Source organism: Myotis yumanensis, unplaced genomic scaffold (assembly GCF_028538775.1).
Source record: "Myotis yumanensis isolate MYYU_CA2020_CCGP unplaced genomic scaffold, mMyoYum1.0.hap1 SCAF_23, whole genome shotgun sequence".
Lineage (NCBI taxonomy): Eukaryota > Metazoa > Chordata > Mammalia > Chiroptera > Vespertilionidae > Myotis > Myotis yumanensis.
The window spans coordinates 1,957,313-1,979,135 of record NW_027223774.1 but is presented as its reverse complement, the minus strand read 5'-3'; the positions used below and the strand labels follow the sequence as shown (position 1 = coordinate 1,979,135).

The 21,823-nt window shown below is 49.0% G+C and overlaps 1 protein-coding gene and 1 non-coding gene across 2 annotated transcripts; one reads left to right on the top strand and one right to left on the bottom strand.

Annotated features, from left to right (window-relative positions):
- Positions 1-6,497: 6,497 nt before the first annotated feature.
- Positions 6,498-6,626, top strand: LOC139000448 (small nucleolar RNA SNORA11). The gene has a single exon (XR_011469625.1). It is a non-coding gene; the product is annotated as a small nucleolar RNA SNORA11 (small nucleolar RNA).
- Positions 6,627-13,728: 7,102 nt separating this feature from the next.
- Positions 13,729-21,583, bottom strand: LOC138999570 (sulfotransferase 2A1-like). The gene is made up of 6 exons (XM_070401729.1): positions 21,374-21,583; positions 18,528-18,736; positions 17,960-18,086; positions 17,019-17,113; positions 15,661-15,841; positions 13,729-14,413 (listed from the first exon to the last, which is right to left on the bottom strand). Exons 1-6 carry the CDS (start codon positions 21,501-21,503, stop codon positions 14,301-14,303), a joined length of 855 nt encoding a protein of 284 aa, XP_070257830.1. The 5' UTR covers positions 21,504-21,583; the 3' UTR covers positions 13,729-14,300.
- Between the last annotated feature and the right edge of the window lie 240 nt (positions 21,584-21,823).

Genomic DNA, 21,823 nt, shown 5'->3' with positions numbered 1-21,823 from the left:
CCAGATATTAGAGAAAAACACTTAAAATAGCTAGAATTATTATTATTATTTTAAAATATATTTTGATTGATATCAGAGAGGAAAGGAGAGGTATAGAGAGAGAGATAGAAACATCAGTGATGAGAGAGAATCATGGATCAACTGCCTCCTGCATGCCCCCTACTGGGGATTGAGCTTGCAACCTTGGCATGTGCCCTGACCAGGAATCAAACCATGACCTCCTGGTTCATAGGTCAATGCTCAACCACTGAGCATCACCATCCCGGCAATAGCTAGGATTATTAAGTTCACAAAAATAGATAAATAATCTCACCAAAGAGTTATCATTTGTTTAAAAAGATAATCAAATAGAAATTCTAGATTTGAAAGCATATAACTGAAATGAAGATTTCAGTAGTTGGCCTTAACATCAAAAAGGATAATTATTGGGGATGCTGCCAGATTCATGAATCATCGAGTAAAGCCAATTAATTCTTTTAAAATAGATTATTATTGAGCTAGGAAACAGGAAAGATCGTTCAAATAAAGCACAATAGATAAAGTATAGAAAATATACAAAAGAGCACAAAAGGCATATGATAGTGAACGGTAGTGATGAATGTAACGTTAGAATTTCAGGAGAATCAAGAGGAAATAAAGCTGAAGTAATCTCTGAAGAGTTAGTGGCTAAGAATTTTGCATGTGGATAAAAATCACCATCAAACAACAGATTTTGAAAGTTCTCAGAACCACAAGGAGGAATGTACATTTTATAAATCACTTCTAGGAGCTCTGGCCAGGTGGTTCAGTTGGTTGGAGTGCCGTACACCAAAAGGTTTCAGATTTGATTCCCATCAGGACACATACATAGGTTGGGATTTTTTTTCTTACCAAGGTTGGGTATATGTCGGTTCATAAAGCTAGAGCTTCAATCAATTTCAGGTTGAAGTCATTTAGGGTATCTCTCCAAGTACAATGGGATTAGGCTATACATCAACCATAAACGCCTTAGAAGGTAGATTCAGAAAGAGCAGGAATTTCTAGACGGGGAGGGCACGCCTTCCGGGTAAGTCATTGTCATCCTCTCCTCCCAGTTAAGCTTCCCCCAACGACCATGCCCACCAAGAAACCATTCAGGAAAAGGAGCAAATGGAACATATTGAAGTGCGCCTACATGATGATCACCTTCCTCTTTGTGTCCTACAATAAAGGAGACTGGGTAAGAAGGAGCCTGGTCACTAGGGAGGGAGGGGGGTTGGGGAGGAGGGAATGGGAGGAGAGAGAGGGATGGGGAGCACAAATAAGGGGGGAGGGGAGCCAAAGAGGTGCCAAGCAAACAAAATATAGGAGAGGAGACTCCTCTTCTGTAAGTCAAATCCTTCCTTCCTCCCTTCCTTCCTCTCTCCCTCTCTCTCTCCATCCCTCTCTCATTATTTTGCTGTTGTTGTTAATCTTTGCTCAAGGATATTTTTCTATTGATCTTTTTGAGTGCATGGAAGAGAGAGGCAAAGAGAGAAAAACATCGATGTGAGAGAAGCACATTGATTGGTTGCCTCTTGCATGAGCCCTGACCAGGTCCCGGGCCAGGGAGGATCCTGCAACCAAGGTACATGCCCTTGACCGCAGTAGAACCTGGGACCCTTTGGTCTGCTGGCCAACACTCTATCCACTGAGTCAAACTGGCTAGGGCCATTCCCTCTCTCCAGCCTCAGACTTGGATAGCACTAACATAGCCCCAGAGAGTCCTATAAAACACCACCACGTCACCTCTCTCTCTCTCTTTCTCTCTCTTTCTCTCTCTCTCTCTCTCTCTCTCTCTCTCTCCTCTCTCTCCCCCTCTCTCCTTCTTTCTCACTACCTTTTTTTCCTGTAGGGAAAGCCTTTAAGAACCAAGCATTTTCCCAGCCAGTGTGGCTCAGTGGTTGAGCGTTGGCCTATGAACCAGGAGATCATGGCTCGATTCCTGATCAGGGCACATGCCCAGGTTTCGGGCTTGATCCCCAGTGTGAGGCGTGCAGAAGGCAGCCGATCCATGATTCTTTCTCATCATTGATGTTCTATCTCTCTTTCCCTCTCCCTTCTTCTCTGAAATCAATAAAAAATATATTTTAAAAAAGAACCAAGCATTTACCATTTTGCTGAAGATGCTGGAAGATGGGGTGGATGGTGGGAGCAAAGAGAGGTGCAGCTAAGTAGATCAGCAAGACTAGGGGATGTTGCAAGAGGAAAGGAGGAGAGAGAGGTGGGTGGGGAAGGAAGGAAGGAAGGAAGGAAGGAAGGAAGGAAGGAAGGAAGGAAGGAAGGAAGGAAGGAAGGAAGGAAGGAAGGAGGGAAGGAAGGGAGGGAGGAAGGGAGGAAGGGAGGAAGGAAATAAGGAAGGAGGGAAGGAGGGGGGCACAGAGGAGGGGGTGGACAGGGGCAAGATGACTCACCTCACCCTTACCACTACTTTTTGTTTCTGGTTCACCCCTTTGTCAACCTTCCAGTGCTACTGCCACTACTGTAGCACCGAAATGGATATCAGGTATGTTATGGTAAGGAAGGGTTGGGGAGCTGCCCACTCCCGGGGTGGGAGGGTTTAGTCCCAACTGCCTGGTGTTTGAGTAGGGAACTCCAGGTGGGTTTGGACACTCCAATCACAGAATCACAGAATTATATAAAATGTTCCACTGTTCATCTCAAGCCACTACTTGACATGGCCCATGAAGAGCATCACAAACGATAGGGATGTGGAGAGCGGGAGGAATTAAGTTATGAATTTTATATTGCTTATTTTTTCAGTTGTGGTAAAGTATGCAGGACAAAGTTTACCATTCGTGATATTTAGTGCATTCACGGTGTTGTGCAACCATCACCACTATCTAGCTCCGGAAAATTTTTATCATCCCCAAGGGAACTCTGTCCCCATAAGCAGTCTCTCTACCCACTAATCTAGTCTCTACACCTCTGAGCCAATTACCACTAATCCTTTCTCTCTCTCTCTCTCTCTCTCTCTCTCACACACACACACACACACACACACACACTCACACACTATGTGGCCTTTTGTGTCTCACTGAAGATACTGTCTTCAAGGTTCATCCAGGTTGTAGCATGTATCAGTACTCCATTCTTTTGCATGGCTGAATAGTATTCCATTGAATGGATATACCACCTTCTATTTATCCATTCATCAGTTGACGGACATTTGTGTTGTTTTCCACCTTTTGACTGTTGTGAATAGTGCTGCTGTGACCATTTGTATACATGTTTTGATTGAACACCTGTTTCCAATTCTTTTGGGCACATACGTAGGAGTGGAATTGCTGGGTTGTTTTATAATTCTCTGTTTCAGTTATTGAGGAACTCCCTCAATAAATTTTTATTGGGCAACTACTCTATGACAAAGCCTGGATTAGTTAAAACGATAAACTTTATGTTATGTGGATTTTTACCACAATTAAAAAAAAAAACTATAAAAGGGGTGGAAGCTAGAGTCACCCTTAAGCTTTGTTGTTGTTGTTTTGTTGTTGTTGTTGTTAGTGGACCCCTGCACCAGACTGTGAGCCCCTCTGGGAGCAAAAGTCTACTTAATCTGTCCCTGAGACTCCAGTTCCCAGAGAAAACTTTATATATTCACTCCCTGCACCAACCCTGCGTGCTCCAGTGTGCCATGTTGGGGGTACAGTGGGGCTGTAACAGAGGAGGTCCTTGAGCCTATGAAGGTCTCCCTCTAGTGGGAGGGCAGGGGCAAACTAAACCTCATGAGTTTCCTGGGAAGGCCCGACAGGGTGCTGTGACACAGAGGAACTGGAGAGGGCGCCTTGCTTCTACTGCTTGGTTAGAAGAACCCCTCTCTGAAGAGGAGATATTTGTCCTGAGCAATGGGGAGGAGTCCTTATTGACTGAGATCTATGGAAGTGTGTCTCAGGCGGTGGGAAAACCTGTAGGTTGGAGGGGCAGAGTGAGTGGAGCCTAGTGAGTGAGGAGAGTGGTCTAATATGCCAATTGATGCGCAAATATGTTTCTTTTCTTTTTCTTCCTTTTTTAGAAACGACCCCTGCTGTTCTTTCTAGCAACCCTGCTCCATCTCAGCTCAACCTTTATAGTTCCACCATCTCCCAGGTAGTCTCATCTCCCAAGAAACCTCTCTGTGCCCTGGACTGCAAATGGTGGAGGGTAACGAATTGGGTCCTTTGAGGAATAACACCTGTCTGCCCAGAGGCACGGTGGGAAGGCGTCTCCGAGGGCCACACGGAGATGGGCTGAGAGAGTAGTTGAGTGAGCAGCTGAGTGAGCATTGGCAGGGGTTTCCCCCATAACCCTCCTTCCAGACCCTCTTCAACCCTTCCCCGCTGTTTCCATAATAAAATGTACACTTGCTGAAATGGCCGGACGCTCGTTTATTCCATTCACCCAACATGGAGAATTAATACAATTAATACGTGTGGGGTGGCAGGGGTGCCAAGAACCATGTATATCACGCAATTCTGGCAACAACCCTAGAAGGAGGTGAGGAAACCGGCTCAGAGGGTGCTGTGCAAAGTGCTGAGGTCCCAGAAAACCTGAGTGTATTGTTCTTGGATTCCCAGAGAAACGACCCAGTGGGCTGGCAGTGTGTGTGACTGTGTGTGTGTGTCTGTGTGTGTGACTGTGTGTATGTGTGTGGCTGTGTGTGTGACTGTGTGTCTGTGTGTGACTGTGTGTGTGTGGCTGTGTGTGTGTGTGTGTGTCTGTGTGTGGCTGTGTGGCTGTGTGTGTATTGTCTCTGTGTGCATGTGTGTCTGTGTCTGTGTGTGTGCGTGTGTGTGGCTGTGTGTGCATGTGGCTGTGTGTGGCTGTGTGTGTGGCTGTGTGTGTATGTGTGTGACTGTGTGTGTGTCTGTGTGTGCCTGTGTATGTATGTGTCTGTGTCTGTGTGTGTGTGTGTGTGGCTATGTGTGCGTGTGTGGCTGTGTGTGTATTGTCTCTGTGTGTGCATGTGTGTCTGTGTGCGTGGCTGTGTGTGGCTGTGGCTGTGTGTGGCTGTGTGTGGCTGTGTGTGCGTGTGTGTGGCTGTGTGTGCATGTGGCTGTGTGTGGCTGTGTGTATCTGTGTGTGGCTCTGTGTGTATGTGTGTGTGCGGCTGTGTGTGTGGCTGTGTGTGTGTGTGTGGCTGTGTGTGTGTGTGACTGTGTGTGGCTGTGTGTGTGACTGTGTGTGTGTCTATGTGTGTGACTGTGTGTGACTGTGTGTCTGTGTGTGTGACTGTGTGTATGTGTGTGTGGCTGTGTGTGACTGTGTGTGACTGTGTGTGTATGTGTGTGTGTGGCTGTGTGTGTGTGGCTGTGTGTGTGTGTGTGGCTGTGTATATATGTGTGTGGCTGTGTGTGTGTATGTGTGTGTGACTGTGTGTGTGACTGTATATGTGTGTGTGTGGCTGTGTGTGTGACTGTGTGTGTGCGACTGTGAGTGTATGGCTGTGTGTGGTGTGTGTGTGTGTGTCTGTGTGTGTGTGTGGCTGTGTGTGTGGTGTGTGTCTGTGTGTGTGTGTGTGTGTGTGGCTGTGTGGGGTGTGTGCGTGTGTGTGTGTATATGTGTGTGTGTGTGTGTGGCTGTGTGGGGTGTGTGTGTGTGTGTGTGTATATGTGTGTGTGTGGGGGGGTCCTCAGGGGCTGACTTTGCTCCCTAGGGGACCTTTGTCAGAGTCTGGGGACATTCTTGGGTGTCACGACTTGGGGGCAGGGTGGGGTGTTGCTCCTGACATCCAGTGGGAGGCGGCAAGGGATGCTGCTCAACCCCCTCCAGTGCCCGGGCCAGCGCCCCAGAGCAACGAGCGATCAGACCCCAACGTCAATGATGCTGAGGGTGAGAAACAGGTGCCCTTCTTGCGTCTCCTTAGTCAAAACGTAACGTCCTCGCCTTCACTGGTGTAGCTCAATGGATAGAGCTCTGGCCTGTGGACTGAAGGGCCCTGGGTTCGATTCTGGTCAAGGGCACATGCCTGGGTTGCAGGCTCAATCCCCAGTGTGGGGTGTGCAGGAGGCAGCCGATCCATGATTCTCTCATCATTGATGTTTTTCTCTCTCTCTCTCTCCCTCTGTGAAATCAATAAAAACAAAACAAAAAAAAAACCCAACCCCATAATGGCCTAGGCTTGTTTGTCACCGCTGTCTCCCTGGCAACGGGCACTTTGGGGGCATTTAATAATGACCTGTTGACTGAATAACTGCAGGCGCCTAGAGCAGGCCGGGGCAGCTGGGTGCTCCTAAAGCTACCAGTGACCTACTTTCCTGCAGACAAGTGTTAACCTAAAAACAAACAAAAAAAGCCTTTCAAAGTGGAAGGCTACAGCTGTTTGTTTGAGGTCAAATATTTGGGAAGCATTGATTTAGGCAGAAGCCCAAACAGCGCTCCAGATTAGGAGACTAAGGAAATGGGTATTTATGAGAAAGGGACGGGGGCAATTCACCCACAGAAGGCAGGCATCGCCGTCGGTGCAGATAACATGGCGATGTTCATTCTAAATAATATTCTTTTTAAAAATATATACATTTTTTTGGGTGTGGAGAGAGCAGAGCGCCTGAAGAATGGCTTCTCTGTGTACAACACATCCAACAGCAACTTGGGCTTACTCCTCACGGGTGGCAGAATACTATGGCCTTCCTGTGACATTACGCCCTCTACATATATATATATATATGTATATATATATATATACATTTTTATTCATTTCAGAGAGGAAGGGAGAGGGAGAGAGAGATAGAAACATCAATGATGAGGGAGAATCATTAATTGGCTGCCTCTTGTTCGCCCCACACCAGGGATGGTGGAGTCTGAAACCCGGGCATGTGCCCTGACCTCAAGCTGTGACCTCCTGGTTCCATAGGTCAATGCTCAATCACTGAGCCACATCAGCTGGGCCTCGATAATATTCTTTTTAAAAAAAATATATGTTATTGATTTTTTACAGAGCGGAAAAGAGAGGGACAGAGAGTTAGAAACATGGATGAGAGAGAGACATCGATCAGCTGCCTCCTGCACACCCCCTACTGGGGATGTGCCCGCATCCAAAGTACATGCCCTTGACTGAAATCGAACCTGGGACCCTTCAGTCCGAAGGCTGATGCTCTATCCACTGAGCCACACCGTTCAGGGCAATATTCTTAATTTTCAGTCCAGTAGTCGCCCATCTAGTAATCCTATCTGCTTTCTCATTATCTCTGCAGCTTTTTTAGGGTTGAATTTCCTTTAGGCCCAGTCCAGAGGTTATGATGCCCTGTTTTAACGTCCAGAGGTTTGAGGCATAAAGCCCGCAAGGCAGCTCCAGATCCATTTTCATGTCATTCCATTTGTGATGGTTATGAATGACACAGGCATGAAACCGTACGGTCCAGGCTTGCAACCCAATTAGGGGCAAAACTAATAATGAGCAACAGACATGAGCGAATGAACTCCAGGGAAGTCTCAGAGCAGATATAGAAAGCAGCCACCCAAGCATAATGCTAGGAGCGCCTACGTACACTATTATTGTTATTATTATTTTCCTATCTTTCTTATTTTTCAAGTTGACATTCAATATTATTTTATACTACGGGCCCAGTGCACGAATTTGTGCACCAGTGGGGTCCCTCGGCCTGGCCTGCAGGATCGGACCAAAACTGGCTCTCTAACATCCCCTGTGGGGTCCCGGATTGCAAAAGGGCTCAGGCCAGGCCAAGGGACCCCACCAGGGCACGATCGGGGCTGGGGAGGGACGCGAAGGTTGGCCCGCTGGGGAGGGACAGTGAGAGGGCTCCAGGGCATGTCTCACTCAGTCTCAACCCCAGTAGCAAACTAACCTACCAGTCGGAGCGTCTGCCCCCTGGTGGTCAGTGCATGTCATAGCGAGCAGTTGAGCGACCTTAGCATATCATTAGCATATTACACTTTGATTGGTTGAACCGGACACTTAGCATATTAGGCTTTTATTATATAGGATTAGTTTTAGGTGTACAACATAGGATTAGACATTTATGTATTTTTTTTACTTTTTTACATCGTTATTGTTGGGAGCATTACATAGGTCCATTTATATGATTTATGAAGTGATCCACTTCGCCCTACAGTTCTATCCCCACAAGGACAGCTTACTGGAGTCCCTCTCCACTCACCACTGGCTCCTCCCACACCTGGCCCCTCCTCCTCCTCCCAGGGCCAGCGTGTGACGTCACCACGCAAGGGGCGGGGAGCAAGTGAAAGGTGTTACCATAGTGACCGTTCACGCTCAGAAACTTCGACCTTGAGGCCTCCCTCCCGCTCCCCAACCGACCGCAAGGCCCGCAAACGATTCCACCGCCGGAGCAGAACATGGAAAATATAAATAAAGCGGGGACGTCAGGGTCGGGGCCATTTCTCACTCCCATCAGCAGCCCTGTGGCTCGGTGGTCACTTCTGGATCTGGGGTCGGGGGGGCTCCAGCTCCCAGCCCGACCTCAACGCGCTGAACTACAATTCCCAGAAGCCTCTGTGGCAACCTCCCCCCTCCTCCTCCTCCTCCTCCTCCTCCTCCTCCTTTTCGGCTTCCCCAGCAAATAACAGGTGGCGACACCATTTACAAGCGCTTCCTATGCACGGAGTCATCACTGGATGTAGGTATTTAGGTCACAATCTCTTTTTTTCTAAAAAGTGCGTCTCCCGTTTCTCTGCCCCTTTGAGACTACAACACCCAGAAGTCGTTGGGCCACGCTTGCGCGGGCCCTCAGTGCGAGGGTTGCCTTGGAGACAGAGAGACGCCGGAAGCCTGACGAATGAGGCGGGGCCAGGCTGGAAGAAGGACTCGGATTGGCTGAGAGGACACTCCGCCTGCCAAAAGAACAGGTCGGGGGCGCACGGGCGCGTCGCGTCGGCCCCCACACGCACTCTGGGTCCGTGGAGTCCGGGAGTCCGCCAGCCTCGGTCACCCGGGCAGTTTTCGCAGGTGGCGCAGCGGGGAGACCGGGTCTGCGCCCGGAGGCGCTCGGGGCCTGGTTCCCGGTTCCCGAGGCCAGAAGCATGGACTCCGAAGTGCCCCGGAGGTGAGTGAGACCCCCCTCCGAAGTTCCCGAGGCCAGAAGCATGGACTCCGAAGTGACCCGGAGGTCAGTTCTCTTTCAGGCCCCGGTTTCCAAAGGGATTCCCAGTCTCCGTGGTTACAGGCCCTTCTCGTTTGCTTGTGACGTCACAGCTCCCCCCCACCCCCCGCCACGCGGGGTGGGGAGAGCACATTGGAAGAGCTTGCTGAGTCCTAGCTGCGCCCCCTCCTCCAGGCCTCCGGGGAAGGGTGAACCGGTAAGTACCCGTTCACCCTCTCTGGGCCTCAGTTTCCCCTTTTGTGACATGATCCTTGGGGCTCCTCCTGTGCTAGTTCTGGGAGCCCGGGCAAGGTGCGCACGCCCCGTGCCTCAGTTTCCCCATCTGAAATGAGGATGGTGATAGGAGCTGACCCGGACCACTGTTAGGAAGTTTAAGGGGCCTTAGGACAGACCGGGCCCGTACCCAGCGACCACTCTGATGCCGGCGTCTGGCATCGGCGTCTGTATTTATTTATTTTTATTATTTTTTAAAAATATATTTTTATTGCCGAAACCAGTTTGGCTCAGTGGATAGAGCGTCGGCCTGTGGACTGGAAGGTCCCAGGTTCGATTCCGGTCAAGGGCATGTACCTGGGTTGCGGGCACATCCCCAGTGGGAGATGTGCAGGAGGCGGCTGATCGATGTTTCTCTCTCATCGATGTTTCTCTCTCATCGATGTTTCTAATTCTCTATCCCTCTCCCTTCCTCTCTGTAAAAAATCAATCTATATATATATATAGATTTCAGAGAGGAAGGGAGAAGGAGAGAGAGAGAGAAACATCAGTGATGAGTGAGAATCATTGATCAGCTGCCTCCCGCAGGCCCCCTACTGGGATCAAGCCTGAAACCTGTGCTTGTGCCCTTGACCGGAATCAAACCTGGGACCTTTCAGTTCGCAGACCGACGCTCTGCCCACTGAGCCAAACCGGCCAGGGCCCGGCGTCTGTATTTATGTTTGGGGATTGGGACACGTGCCTCTCCCCTGTCCCGGGTTCCGAGTGTGGAGCTGCCTGATCTGGTCGGAAGTGATGATGGTTTGTTGTTGCTGTTGTTTTTTCAGTTCTCTTTCAGGCTTTCTCAAAGGCAGTGGTTCTCAACCTTCTGGCCCTTTAATACAGTTCCTCACGTTGTGACCCAACCATAAAATTATTTTCGGTGCTACTTCATCACTGTCATGTTGCTACTGTTATGAATCGTCATGTAAATATCTGATATGCAGGATGGTCTTAGGCGACCCCTGTGAAAGGGTTGTTCGACCGCCAAAGGGGTCGCGACCCACAGGTTGAGAACCGCTGCTCAATGGAGTAAGTGTATGGGGAACAGCTAATGTTTACCAGCCTCTTTAAGCGTCATGGGCTGATCAGTGAGGCTGTAACGTTGGTTAATGCTTTTCACTCCTAGATGCTAAAGAGGGGTCTTTGCTTGTCCCCTTCTTAGGCTTCATTCAGTCACGAACCCCTCCCCACAAACTAACCGTGGGGTCACCCCTTCCCGGAAACGAACAGTGGGGAACACTCAACTGTCTAACCTCTTCCAGCTGCCGGAGCTGCTGGCATTGGGTTCTAGGACTGAAAGTTTGTGTCCCCCAAGTTCATTTGTCAAAGCCCCAATCCCCAATGTGATGGCATGTGGAAGTGGGGCCTTTGGGAGGTGACTGGCTTTGAATGAGGTCATGGGGGGAGCCCCGCCCCCCACCACCACCATGATGGGATTGGTGCCCTCACAAAGGGATGAAGCAGCCCAGCCTGTGTGGCTCCGTGGTTGAGTGTAGACCTATGGACCAGGAGGTCAGGGCTCCATTCCCGGTCAGGGCACATGCCTAGGTTGCAGGCTCCATCCCCAGTGGGAGGCGTGAGGGAGGCAGCTGAGCCATGATTCTCTCTCATCATTGATGTTTCCATTTCTTGTTCCCTCTCCCTTCCTCTCTGAAATCAATAAAATAAAATAAAATAAAATAAAATAAAATAAACAACCAGCCCTGGCCGGTTTGGCTCAGTGGATAGAGCGTTGTCCTGCGGACTGAAAGGTCCCAGGTTCGATTCCAGTCAAGGGCATGTACCTTGGTTGTGGGCACATCCCCAGTAGGGGGTGTGCAGGAGGCAGCTGATGGATGTTTCTCTCTCATCGATGTTTCTAACTCTCTATCCCTCTCCCTTTCGCTCTGTAAAAAAAAAAAAAATAACATATTTTTAAAAAATTAAACAACCAAATGCCATTTGCTGAGCACACATGATGATGACTCAGCAGAAATTCTGCCAACATGTGACCCATTGTTTTCACACTGAGACCTGGTAGCCCAGGGATGCGCTGCCCGGTGTTATAATCAGGGACACTGAGTCACAGCGCCGCTCTCTGAGCCCCCCTCCCCTGGTCTGCCGCGTGGAAGGTGCTTGTGAGGACCTGAGGCGGACCTGAGGCGGTAACACTCCCTGCCCCCAGCACACAGTAGGACCTCAGTAGAGGACCTGCGTTTCTGAGAGCTGCTGGACGGTGGTGCTCGCGCGCCCTCTAGTGGTCGGACAGCGCAAGTTTGGTGCCACCCTCCTGCCATGACTCCTCCAAGCTCCGAAGCTGTGTTGCTTCTGGACGGGTGGTTCTCAGACTCAGCTCAGGTGCAGGTCTAACAGGTGACAGTGAGAGAGGCTGGGTGTGAGCCCCAGAGAGCGATGGGGCTGTGACAGAGAGAGAGAGAGAGAGACATCAATGTGAGAGAGAAACATCGATCGACTGCCTCCCGTACACGTCCCGACAAGGTTTGTGCCCTGAACGGGTTATCAAACCCTCGACCCTTTGGTGCACCGGACGATGCCCCCGCCCGCTGAGCCACACTGGCCAGGGCTGCCCCATTTTTTTTTTTAATTTTTTTTTTTAATATATTTTGTTGATTTTTTACAGAGAGGAAGGGAGAGGGATAGAGAGTTAGAAACATCAATGAGAGAGAAACATCGGTCAGCTGCCTCCTGCACACCCCCTACTGCAGCGGTTCTCAACCTGTGGGTCGCGACCCCTTTGGCGGTCAAACGACCCTTTCACAGGGGTCGCCTAAGACCATCCTGAATATCAGATATTTACATGACGATTCATCACAGTAGCAACATGACAGTGATGAAGTAGCAACGAAAATAATTTTATGGTTGGGTCACAACATGGGGAACTGTGTTTAAAGGGCCAGAAGGTTGAGAACCACTGCCCCACTGGATATGTGCCCGCAACCAAGGTATGTGCCCTTGGCTGGAATCGAACCTGGGACCCTTCATTCCGCAGGCTGACGCTCTATCTACTGAGCCAAACCGGTCAGGGCAAATTTTAGTTTTTACTACTGGCCATGCTCCTGCGGTTGTGGGCTTGTCCGTGCCGGGTCTGCGTGGAGGAAACGCTGTGTGTCGTAATGCTGTGATTGCACACACACCTCTTCCAAAGTCCACGCTCCCGGTGTGCTTGGTAGACGGGCCTCCTTCACGGTGGGGGTGTTCACCCCGTGGGCACTGGGCCAGGGCTGGCGGCCAGGGCTCCCCTCCACTCCCAGCCCCATGTTCCACATGTACCGGCACACCTCCCCGGGCACACACAAACAGCACATCTGGAAAGACGCCACGTGCTGGGACCGAGATCCGCACAGCACAGACTCAGGGCACCAGGAGGCGAGGGCTGGGCACACACTGGGCTTAGCCCCCAGTCCCAGACCCTCCCTGGACTTGGACGTTGTTCCTCTCATTCTCTTTGTTTTTTTAAATATATTTTTATTGATTTCAGAGAGGAAGGGAGAGGGGGAGAGAGAAACGTCAATGATGAGAGAGAATCGTTGATTGGCCGCCTCCCGCATGCTCCACACGGGGGATCGAGCCCACAACCCGGGTTTGTGCCCTTGACTGGAATCGAACCTGAGACTTTTCAGTCCACAGGCCGACGCTCTATCCCCTGAGCCACACCAGCCAGGGCGTTTCGCTCTCATTCTTCATGGGGCTGAGGACACGGAGGTGGTGGAGGCGGTTAGAGGCATCCCATGAGCCTTTCCCTCCCATAAGCAGCACTCCCCACTGCCTTATTTATTTTTTTATTTTTATTTTTTCTTAATCTTTACCTGAGGATATTTTATTTAATTTTATATTTTTAATGATTTCAAAGAGAAAGGGAGGGGAGAGAGAGATAGAAACACCAACGATGAGAGAGAATCATGGATCGGCTGCCCCCCCTGGATGCCCCCTACTGGGGATCAAACCTGAAACCCGGGCATGCACCCTGACCGGGAATCGAACCGTGACCTCGAACCATGACCTCCTGGTTCACAGGTCGACGTTCAACCACTGAGCCATGCCGCCCGGAAGAGAATATATTTTTCCATTGATTTTTTTTTTCAAGTTTCAAATATTTATTGATCAGTGTAAACCCCAACACAACGCACCAACAGGTTTTCCTGCGTGGGGAGGAGAACTCTTCCCTGGGGAGGTGGGAATTGTGCTGATGGCTTCTGGAAGGCCTTCCTGATCAGCAGCTTCATGGTGAAACGTTTCCTTGAAAAGCCTGCACCCTCTTTCTTCAGTTTGCTGTCATCGACATTCCCTGCGTAGAACTTGTATTGCTCACTGGGACCCGGTTTGATCCTGGGTTCTGGGTTATTCTTTTGGTCCCCGCAGACGCCTGGATTGAACAATGGCAGGCGGGTGACATACAGCGCCGCCCCAGTGCCGCCAGCTCCGATAAATACAAAGAGGGGGAGCGTTTTAGAGAGAGTGGAAGGGAGGGCGAGAGACAGAGAGAAACACTGATGTGACAGAGACGTCAACTGGTTGTCCAGGGATTAAGCCCGCAACCCAGGTACATGCCCTTGACTGGAATCGAACCCGGGACCCTTCAGTCCGCAGGCTGATGCTCTATCCACTGAGCCAAACCGGCTAGGGCTGAGTGTGTCACTTTCTGAAGCTGACATGGATTAAGGCATCTGTTCTCAACCTGTGGGTCGCGACCCCTTTGGCGGTCGAACGACCCTTTCACAGGGGTCACCTAAGACCATCCTGCATAGCAGATATTTACATGAGGATTCATAGCAGTAGCAACATTACAGTTATGAAGTAGCAACGAAAATAATGTTATGGTTGGGTCACAACATGAGGAACTGTATTTAAAGGGCCAGAAGGTTGAGAACCACTGGCTTAAGGTTAATAAGGAAAATGGTTGGTGTTAATAAGGGTATAATGGATTGTCTGAGCAGTCCGGTCACAAAGAACCTCAGGAAATTCAGCCTTTGCACCCGATTCAGACACATGAGGCCATTATTCCCAAGGGAAGAGGCCTGGGGGGAACCCGGCCATCTTCTCCTGGTAGACCTTATCGAAGGCTTCGCTCTGGGCCACTGTGAGCTGGTTTTTCCAGTCGCCAGCGATTCCTGTCAAACACAAAACATGAGTCCGATCAGATTCAGAAATAAGGTCTCTCCTGCATGTCCCCCCACTGAGAATCGAGCCCGAAACCTGGACATGTGCCCTGACCGAGAACCGAACCGTGACCTCCTGGATCATAGATTGACGCTCAGCCTCTGAGCCCCGCCGGCCGGGCCGATGTTCTTGCTGTAGATTGTGTCTCCTGAATCAATCTTCTTTAAGTCTCCGCCTGTGACTGGCGTAGCACCTAACAACACTACCCAGAATTTCCAACTTGCTGTTCCCTTTACGTAGGATGCTCTCCCCTTGGGGAGCCCAGCATGTTGTCCAGTGTCATCTTCTCTTCAAGTTCGCCCCCAGCCACTCGACCGAGAAATCCAGTCTGTGCAGGCCACACCCTCGTTCCTCGTGCGTCGTGGGCATGTTTGGTCTTTATCACAGGGGTCTCAGCTGGAGCTAAGTCACAGGTCTTTTCTGTCCTGTTTCTCTCCACAAAGATCCTATGGTCAGGCTTCTTCTGGTGGAATAGATATTCCCATTGTCCATACATGTGAGGAGATTGTCACTCTACCTATGGAGGGTTCATACTAGCACTGTGAGTGGAAACTCTTTATAGAAAACAGAGGCCCGGTGCACGGATTTGTGCGCCCGTGGGGTCCCGTGGCCTGGCCCCCAGGGATTGGGCCAAACCGGCTCTCCAACATCCCATGAGGGATCCCGGATTGTGAGAGGTTGGTTCTCGGGTGATGCACCTGGAATCGGGCTCCCTCCTCTCTAGTTTCAGGTGCGTAACCTGAGAACCGCAGCTGCCAAGTCACCGCAGCTTGGCAGCTCCTGTGTTGAGTGTCTGCCCCCTGGTGGTCATTGCATGTCATAGCTACTGGTAGGAGTGTCTGCCCCCTGGTGGTCATTGTGGGTCATAGCTACCGGTCAGATGGTCAAATGGTCGGATGGTCATTTAGGCTTTTATATATGTAGATAGGAGTGTCATCTACATGATGAGGAAATGGGCAGGACTAGATACTACACAAGAAATGTGTGGTTCGTCAGTAAGCCTTCCTGTCACTGAGTTTTCCCTGCAACTTAATAAATCCCCCAGATCCTCCCTTCAGCGTATAAAGTCAGGTCCCGCTTATGTGATCTGTGTACATTGAAATATTTTCCTCATCCCATGTCTTAGGGCATCAGTAGAAGCTGGGAAGCGTTCACTGTCCGTTTCACCTACGTCTTAAAGTTATAACCTCTCTCTTACCTTTTCTCATAAAACATGCTTCGCTGTGATCCATATGGATATCGGGGACTAGAGAGAAATTGCTCATTTTATTGTCTTTCATGGCCTGGAAGGTTACATTCTTGAGGACGGAGTCCAGTTCTTCTGGGCTTAGCTTGGTGCCCAAGAATTGGCTGACCTTCTCCACATTGGCCCTTAGGTCCTAGGAGAACCACAACAGAGAAAACATGAAATTAAAGTACAACAGGGGAAAAGGGAATAGGGAGAGACAGGAGAGAATGCAGGTGAGGAGGAGACAGAAAACGAAGGAAATCAGGAAGAGCGTGAGCCCGTCGTGTTTGTCTACCCGTGGTCGGCAAACTGTGGCTCTCGAGCCACATGCGGCTCTTTGGCCCCTTGAGTGTGGCTCTTCCTAAGCCTTAGGAGCACCCTAATTATGTTCATAACAATGTACCTACCTATATAGTTTAAGTTTTAAAAAATTTGGCTTTCAAAAGAAATTTCAATCGTTGTACCGTTGATATTTGGCTCCGTTGACTAATGAGTTTGCCGACCACTGGTCTAGGAAATGCGCGGTCTGAGTGCATGCGTGAGTGATGAGAGGGTTATGAGCCGATGCTCCTTAGAGAGAAATACAGCGTGAAATCCCGGTGAGCCCCCTGTTTCTCATGCCGACCGACACTTCCAATGAATATTGACGTAATGAATTTGTACGGGAATCCCTTACTGTCAGTCGATCTGGAACATGTAAATCCTTCTTGCACCCGCTGTGACCCAATCAAGCCTCACCTGACACTTTATCCTCAACTGACATTGCTCCTTGGTTCCCAGATTTTTTAAAAAAAAAAATATTTTTATTGATTTCAGAGCAGAAGGCAAAGGTATAGAGAGATAGAAACATCAGTGATGAGAGAGAATCATGGATCAGCTGCCTCCTGCATGATCCCACAACCCCGGACATTGCCCCGACCCGGAATCGAACCTCGACCTCCTGGTTCGTAGGTCAATGCTCAACCACTGAGCCACAGCTGCCGGTGGTTCCCAGAATTTTGCCGTAGGATTGTTGACAATCGCCTGTACAGTATAGATGTTGTTGAGCACTCCCTCAGTGCATGCGTTAAATGTTGTAAAAATACATAAATTAGAAAAGCTGAGGAAGAACATGTGCCAACTGGAGGTTAATAAAAAGAAAAAGAAAAAGAAAAAGAAAAAGAAAAAGAAAAAGAAAAAGAAAAGGCAATGGACCCTCATTGGTCACGTTTCTGGGATCAGCTCTGATTGAAAGTGTCGAAGGGAAACATTGAAGAATGGAGAGGAGGAAGACAGTTACTAGTAAGAAATGGGGTTGGGGAGAGTGACATTTTTGGGACAAGAATTACCTGATGCAGCTCCTCATATGATATCAATAGGAAATTCTCTTTTCCTCTCATCTGCAGCCAGCCGCCAATGTGGTCAAACCATGAGCCAAATGGCACTGCAAGAGATGCCAGGAGAGAAGGTGAATAGTTGAGATTCTGCGCTTCATTGCCTGGGCAACTCTGCTCATGTTACCCACGCCTTAGGAATTTTCTTTTTCTCTGTCCTATTTTTATTGAATGATGTTGCCCTTCAGCGTGTCTTTGCTTTCCCTTTTTACTCTCTTATTTTTTTTTATTTTATGAGCAAGTGACTCAAGTGCTGGAAATAATCTTCCTCTCGTTTGCATAAGACATAGAATTCTAGCTCAGCCAGAGCGGCTCAGTGGTTGAGCCTCAACCTGTGAATCAGGAAGTCGTGGTTCGATTCCCGTCAGGGAATATGCCTGGGTTGCAGGCTCAATCCCCATTAAGGGGCATGCAGAAGGCAGCCAATCAACGAATCTCTCTCATCATTGATGTTTCTATCTCTCTCTCTCTCCCTCTCCCTTCCTCTATGAAATCAATAAAAATATATTTTAAAAAATAGAATTTTACATTTATAGCATGGTTGGCTGAGCTCTATAGCCTGAGTGCTCTATAGGATACTATGAGATGAGCTCCAGATCTACCCGCGATAAAATGATTTTGAATTTTGAAGAGAGTTTCTTTAGGGAATGAAAGAGCTAAACTTAAATTCCACCTAGTTTGAAGTTGATGTCTTTGTTTTTTGGTTTTTTGTGTCTTGTTTTTTTTTTTTTTTCTGTGAATAACGAGATACCATAAACTGTATGCCAAGATGCCAAGAATCCGGGTTATAGGTTTCATGACACTGATGTCATATTGTCGGTGGTTGTATCAACCATGAGACAGTGAGACCTGAAGGTGAAGGGCAGGAACCCCACCTTATTTTGAGTCCGACTCACCATGTCCTCGAAGGAACCATTCAAAATATTCTTCAAATGAACTTGGATTTTTGGTAATTTTCAATGTCTTGTGGAAATGATAACCGGAAATAATCACATCTCTGGGATTTCTCATGATGTAAATAACCTTAAATGGGGGGAAAAAATAACAAGAATAAGTGTACCCATTTCCCCTGCTCAGGATTTGGGCCAATGGAGAAAAACCCCACTCCCATTGACGTGTTTGGCTAGAAGTTCATCTTCTCTACTTCACTGATTTAACAGAATTCATGGAGAACCCGCCATATGGCAGGCATTTACTTGGGCTCCACGGAAGGAGCAGACGCTCTGACCGGTAGGTTAGCTTGCTGCTGGGGTCCGGCCAATCGGGACCGGGCAAGACGGGCCAGACACGCCCTGGAACCCTCCCTCAGCCTGGCCTGCGCCCTCTTGCAATCCGGAACCCCTCAGGGGATGTCAGAGAGCCGTTTTTGGCCTGATCCCCGCCGGCCAGGCTGAGGGACCCCACCAGTGCATGAATTTGTGCACCGGGCCTCAGTATGAAAGTGACATTACCTTAGGAGCTCACCTTGGCCTTGGACGTGAAGAGTGACTTGGGGAAGAGTTGCATGGGGAGGTGGGAGGTGTAGGAGCGCGGGTCTTTCTGCTTCTTGATAAGTTCGAGCCCTTCAGGGGTCTCTATCCAAGGGGAACGTTCCCAGCTGACCACAGACTGCACCCAGCTGGGATCTCCCCTGGTGTGGATGAGATTGATGATCTCCTTTATCCAATTGGTTCCTGGATAAGGAAGAACAGAGCGTTACCTCCTTCAAAGGACTTTTGACTCCACCGTGCCATCTGAAAGATGGTGTTATTTCAGTAAGGACGCCCATGTCCATGCATCCAACTGATCATTATTTCTTATCTTGTTTTCCTTTTAGTCACATTCCATTGATCTTTCATTCTTTTTAAAAAACATATTTTTTTTTATTGAGTTCAGAGAGGAAGGGAAAGGAAGATAGAGAAACATCTGCCCTAGCTGGTTTGGCTCGGTGGATAGAGCATTGGCCTGCGGACTGAGGGGTCCCAGGTTCGATTCCGGTCAAGGGCACATGCCCGGGTTGCAGGATCAATCCCCAGTGGGGGGCGTAGAGGAGGCAGCTGATAAATGATTCTCTCTTATCATTGATGTTTCTATCTCTCCCTCTTCCTTCCTCTCTGAAATTAGTAAAAAAAAATTTTTTTTAAAAAAAAGAGAGAAACATCAATGATGAGAGAGAGTTATTGATTGGCTGCCTCTTGCACGCTCCCTACTGGGGATCAAGCCCACAACCTGGGCCTGTGCCCTGACTGGGAATCGAACTGGGACCTCCTGGTTCGTAGGTTGGCACTCAAACTCTGAGCCACACTGGCCGGGCTACATCTGCCCTCTTTTTTTTTTTTTTTATGCCCTTGACCAGAATCGAACCTGGGACCCTTCAGTCTGCAGGCCGATGCTCTATCCACTGAGCCAAACCAGTCAGGGCTACATCTGCCCTCTTAGACTTGCTTTATATGTATGGGTCCTGAGCAGGTCAACAGGAGAAAGCATTGTCTTGCCCAAATATCTGTGAAGCTCACACACTAACTATACTGTCGAACCACTGCTCAAATGCCCCTCTGTAACAATGGGGAATTGTGACCCACCCCACCATTCTTTTGAATTGTCTCTGTACTCTGACTAATATGTAGTTTGTACATAAACAGCATCCTATATAATAAAAGCCTAATATGCTAAGTGTCTGGTCGTCCAGTCAACCAATCAAAGCATAATATGCTAATGATATGCTAAGGCCCTCAACTGCTCACTATGACGTGCACTAGCCACCAGTGGGCAGACAGTCAACCAGCTGACCAGTCACTATGACATGCACTGACCCCTAGGGGGAAGATGCTCCAACTGGTAGGTTAGCTTGCTGCTGGGGTCTGGCTGATCAGGACTGAGCAAGTCAGGCCGGGCACGCCCTGGAGCCCTCCCGTGGTCCCTTCCCAGCTGGCCAACCTCCTGCGTCTCTCCCCAGCCCGGATTGTGCACCAGTGGGGTCCCTCAGCCTGGCCTGCGCCCTCTTGTGATCTGGCACCTCTCGGGGGATATTGGAGAGCCAGTTTTGGCCCAATCCCGCAGGCCAGGCCGAGGGACCCCACTGGTGCATGAATTCGTGCACCAGGCCTCTAGTGTTTGTATAAGAATCCTAGGAACTAACTTGAGAAGATACAGATGCCAACTTTCACTCATCCCAGATCCAGGAGATTTGCTGACCTGCAACCGTATATAACAGGATGATGAAGAGCAGGATGATGCATACCATTCCATCACTTGACCAGGGTCAAGGTCCTTATAGGAATGGACTGTGCTGGCCCACATGAAGAGAACTTTTCAACCTCCTCCTCTTGATGTCTTTGTTTTGCTTTCCGTCTCCCACCTTATAAAAACCTCTCTGCCTGAACTGAGGTGGGGAGATGGGCTTTGGACAAGAGTCCCCCATCTTCTTGAGGTGCTGGCACTCGAATAAACCCCTTTCCTTTTTCAGCAGCACCTGTCTCAGGAGTCTGGCTTTTGCGGCACCAGGCAGCTGGATCCGGGTTTTGGTTACACTTTCTTAGTAGTTACATTATTTATAGTTAACATTCCTTAGTCAAAACGGTAATGTCTTCACACACCCAAAATATAGTACCCCGGCCCAAGTATCTATGGTGCCGTGATTCAGAAACGCTGCCTAATTCTAACAATTAATACATCCCTTTGAACTCACTGCTTACATATTGCTTGGTTCTCATTTCTCTGTCACTATCCTAGTCCTCAATATAGTGTTCCATTGAGCCACCTACTGACATACTCTTGTCAAATTTAATCTGATCTACTGCCCCCTACTTACCCTTTGCTCCTAAAATTTCGTCATCGGGAACACCTAATGCTCTTTGCTCATGTGCTCTCGTCTCTCTGCTGTTTAAACGTTTTTCATAGAATTCCATTACCTTTGGACAATTTCCTTATTCCTTAGTATGAATTTCAGGTTCCGTGTTAATTTTCCATTTAAACACATTCATTCTCACCTCCTGCGACTCCCGGTCCCTACTCTCCATGATGTTTTATTAGGTCCTTGACTAGCCCTCGGTGTCTCTCAAATATGGACCACAGGTAACCCAGCCTGCTCTGTTCTCTCCTCAACGCTGACAACGTCTCTCCTCGTGACCAAACTTTAGTCAGACTCCTCCGAGCTATTTTCTTGACCAGATATAGATGTTGGCTTTCTGTGCCCATTATTGCTCAGCCACGTGTAGCAAGACTCCTGCTGAGTCAGTCACGAGAATCCTCCCACCCCAGATAGCGAATTATGGTCCTTAACTGGTAACCCAGTTCCCCACCTCCTCCGTTTTTTGAACCTGCTTTCTTACCTGACTTTGGGTAGGACAGTGTGATGACATCTTCATCCCTCACCACGAATTCATTCTGCAAAGACCTCAGGTCTCTAATGGTAGTTGTGTGGAAAGGGATCCCTTCAATCCACAAGTAATCTGTAGCCATTCCAAACAACAGCCTTCCAAGCTTGGTCTGCGTGTTCTGATTTCAGCAACAGAGACAGCTGCTTTGCTTTCTTGTTCTGAGCCAGGTCGTATATAAAGGGAACACTTCTTGAATAACAGCTACGAAACAAAGGGTCAGCTTGAATAATCATTAACTCAGAATATGTTCTGAGAGTTCAGTGATGAATTCAATGAGAGCAGAACCCAGAGGTTTAAAAACAAATAGAACCCTAACCGGTTTGGCTCAGTGGATAGAGTGTTGGCCTGCAACCAAAGGGTCTCAGGTTCGATTCCAGTCAAGGGCACGTACCTCGGTTGCCG

What these genes read in the sequence shown, in the direction of transcription:
- LOC138999570 (XM_070401729.1), bottom strand. Translation starts at nt 21,503, where the DNA reads ATGGCTACAGATTACTTGTGGATTGAAGGGATCCCTTTCCACACAACT. An exon ending in ATGGTTCCTTCGAGGACATG is followed by an intron (nt 17,114 to 17,959) that starts GTGAGTCGGACT and finishes CATCTCTTGCAG; the next exon opens with TGCCATTTGGCTCATGGTTT. An exon ending in CATATGAGGAGCTGCATCAG is followed by an intron (nt 15,842 to 17,018) that starts GTAATTCTTGTC and finishes TGGTTCTCCTAG; the next exon opens with GACCTAAGGGCCAATGTGGA.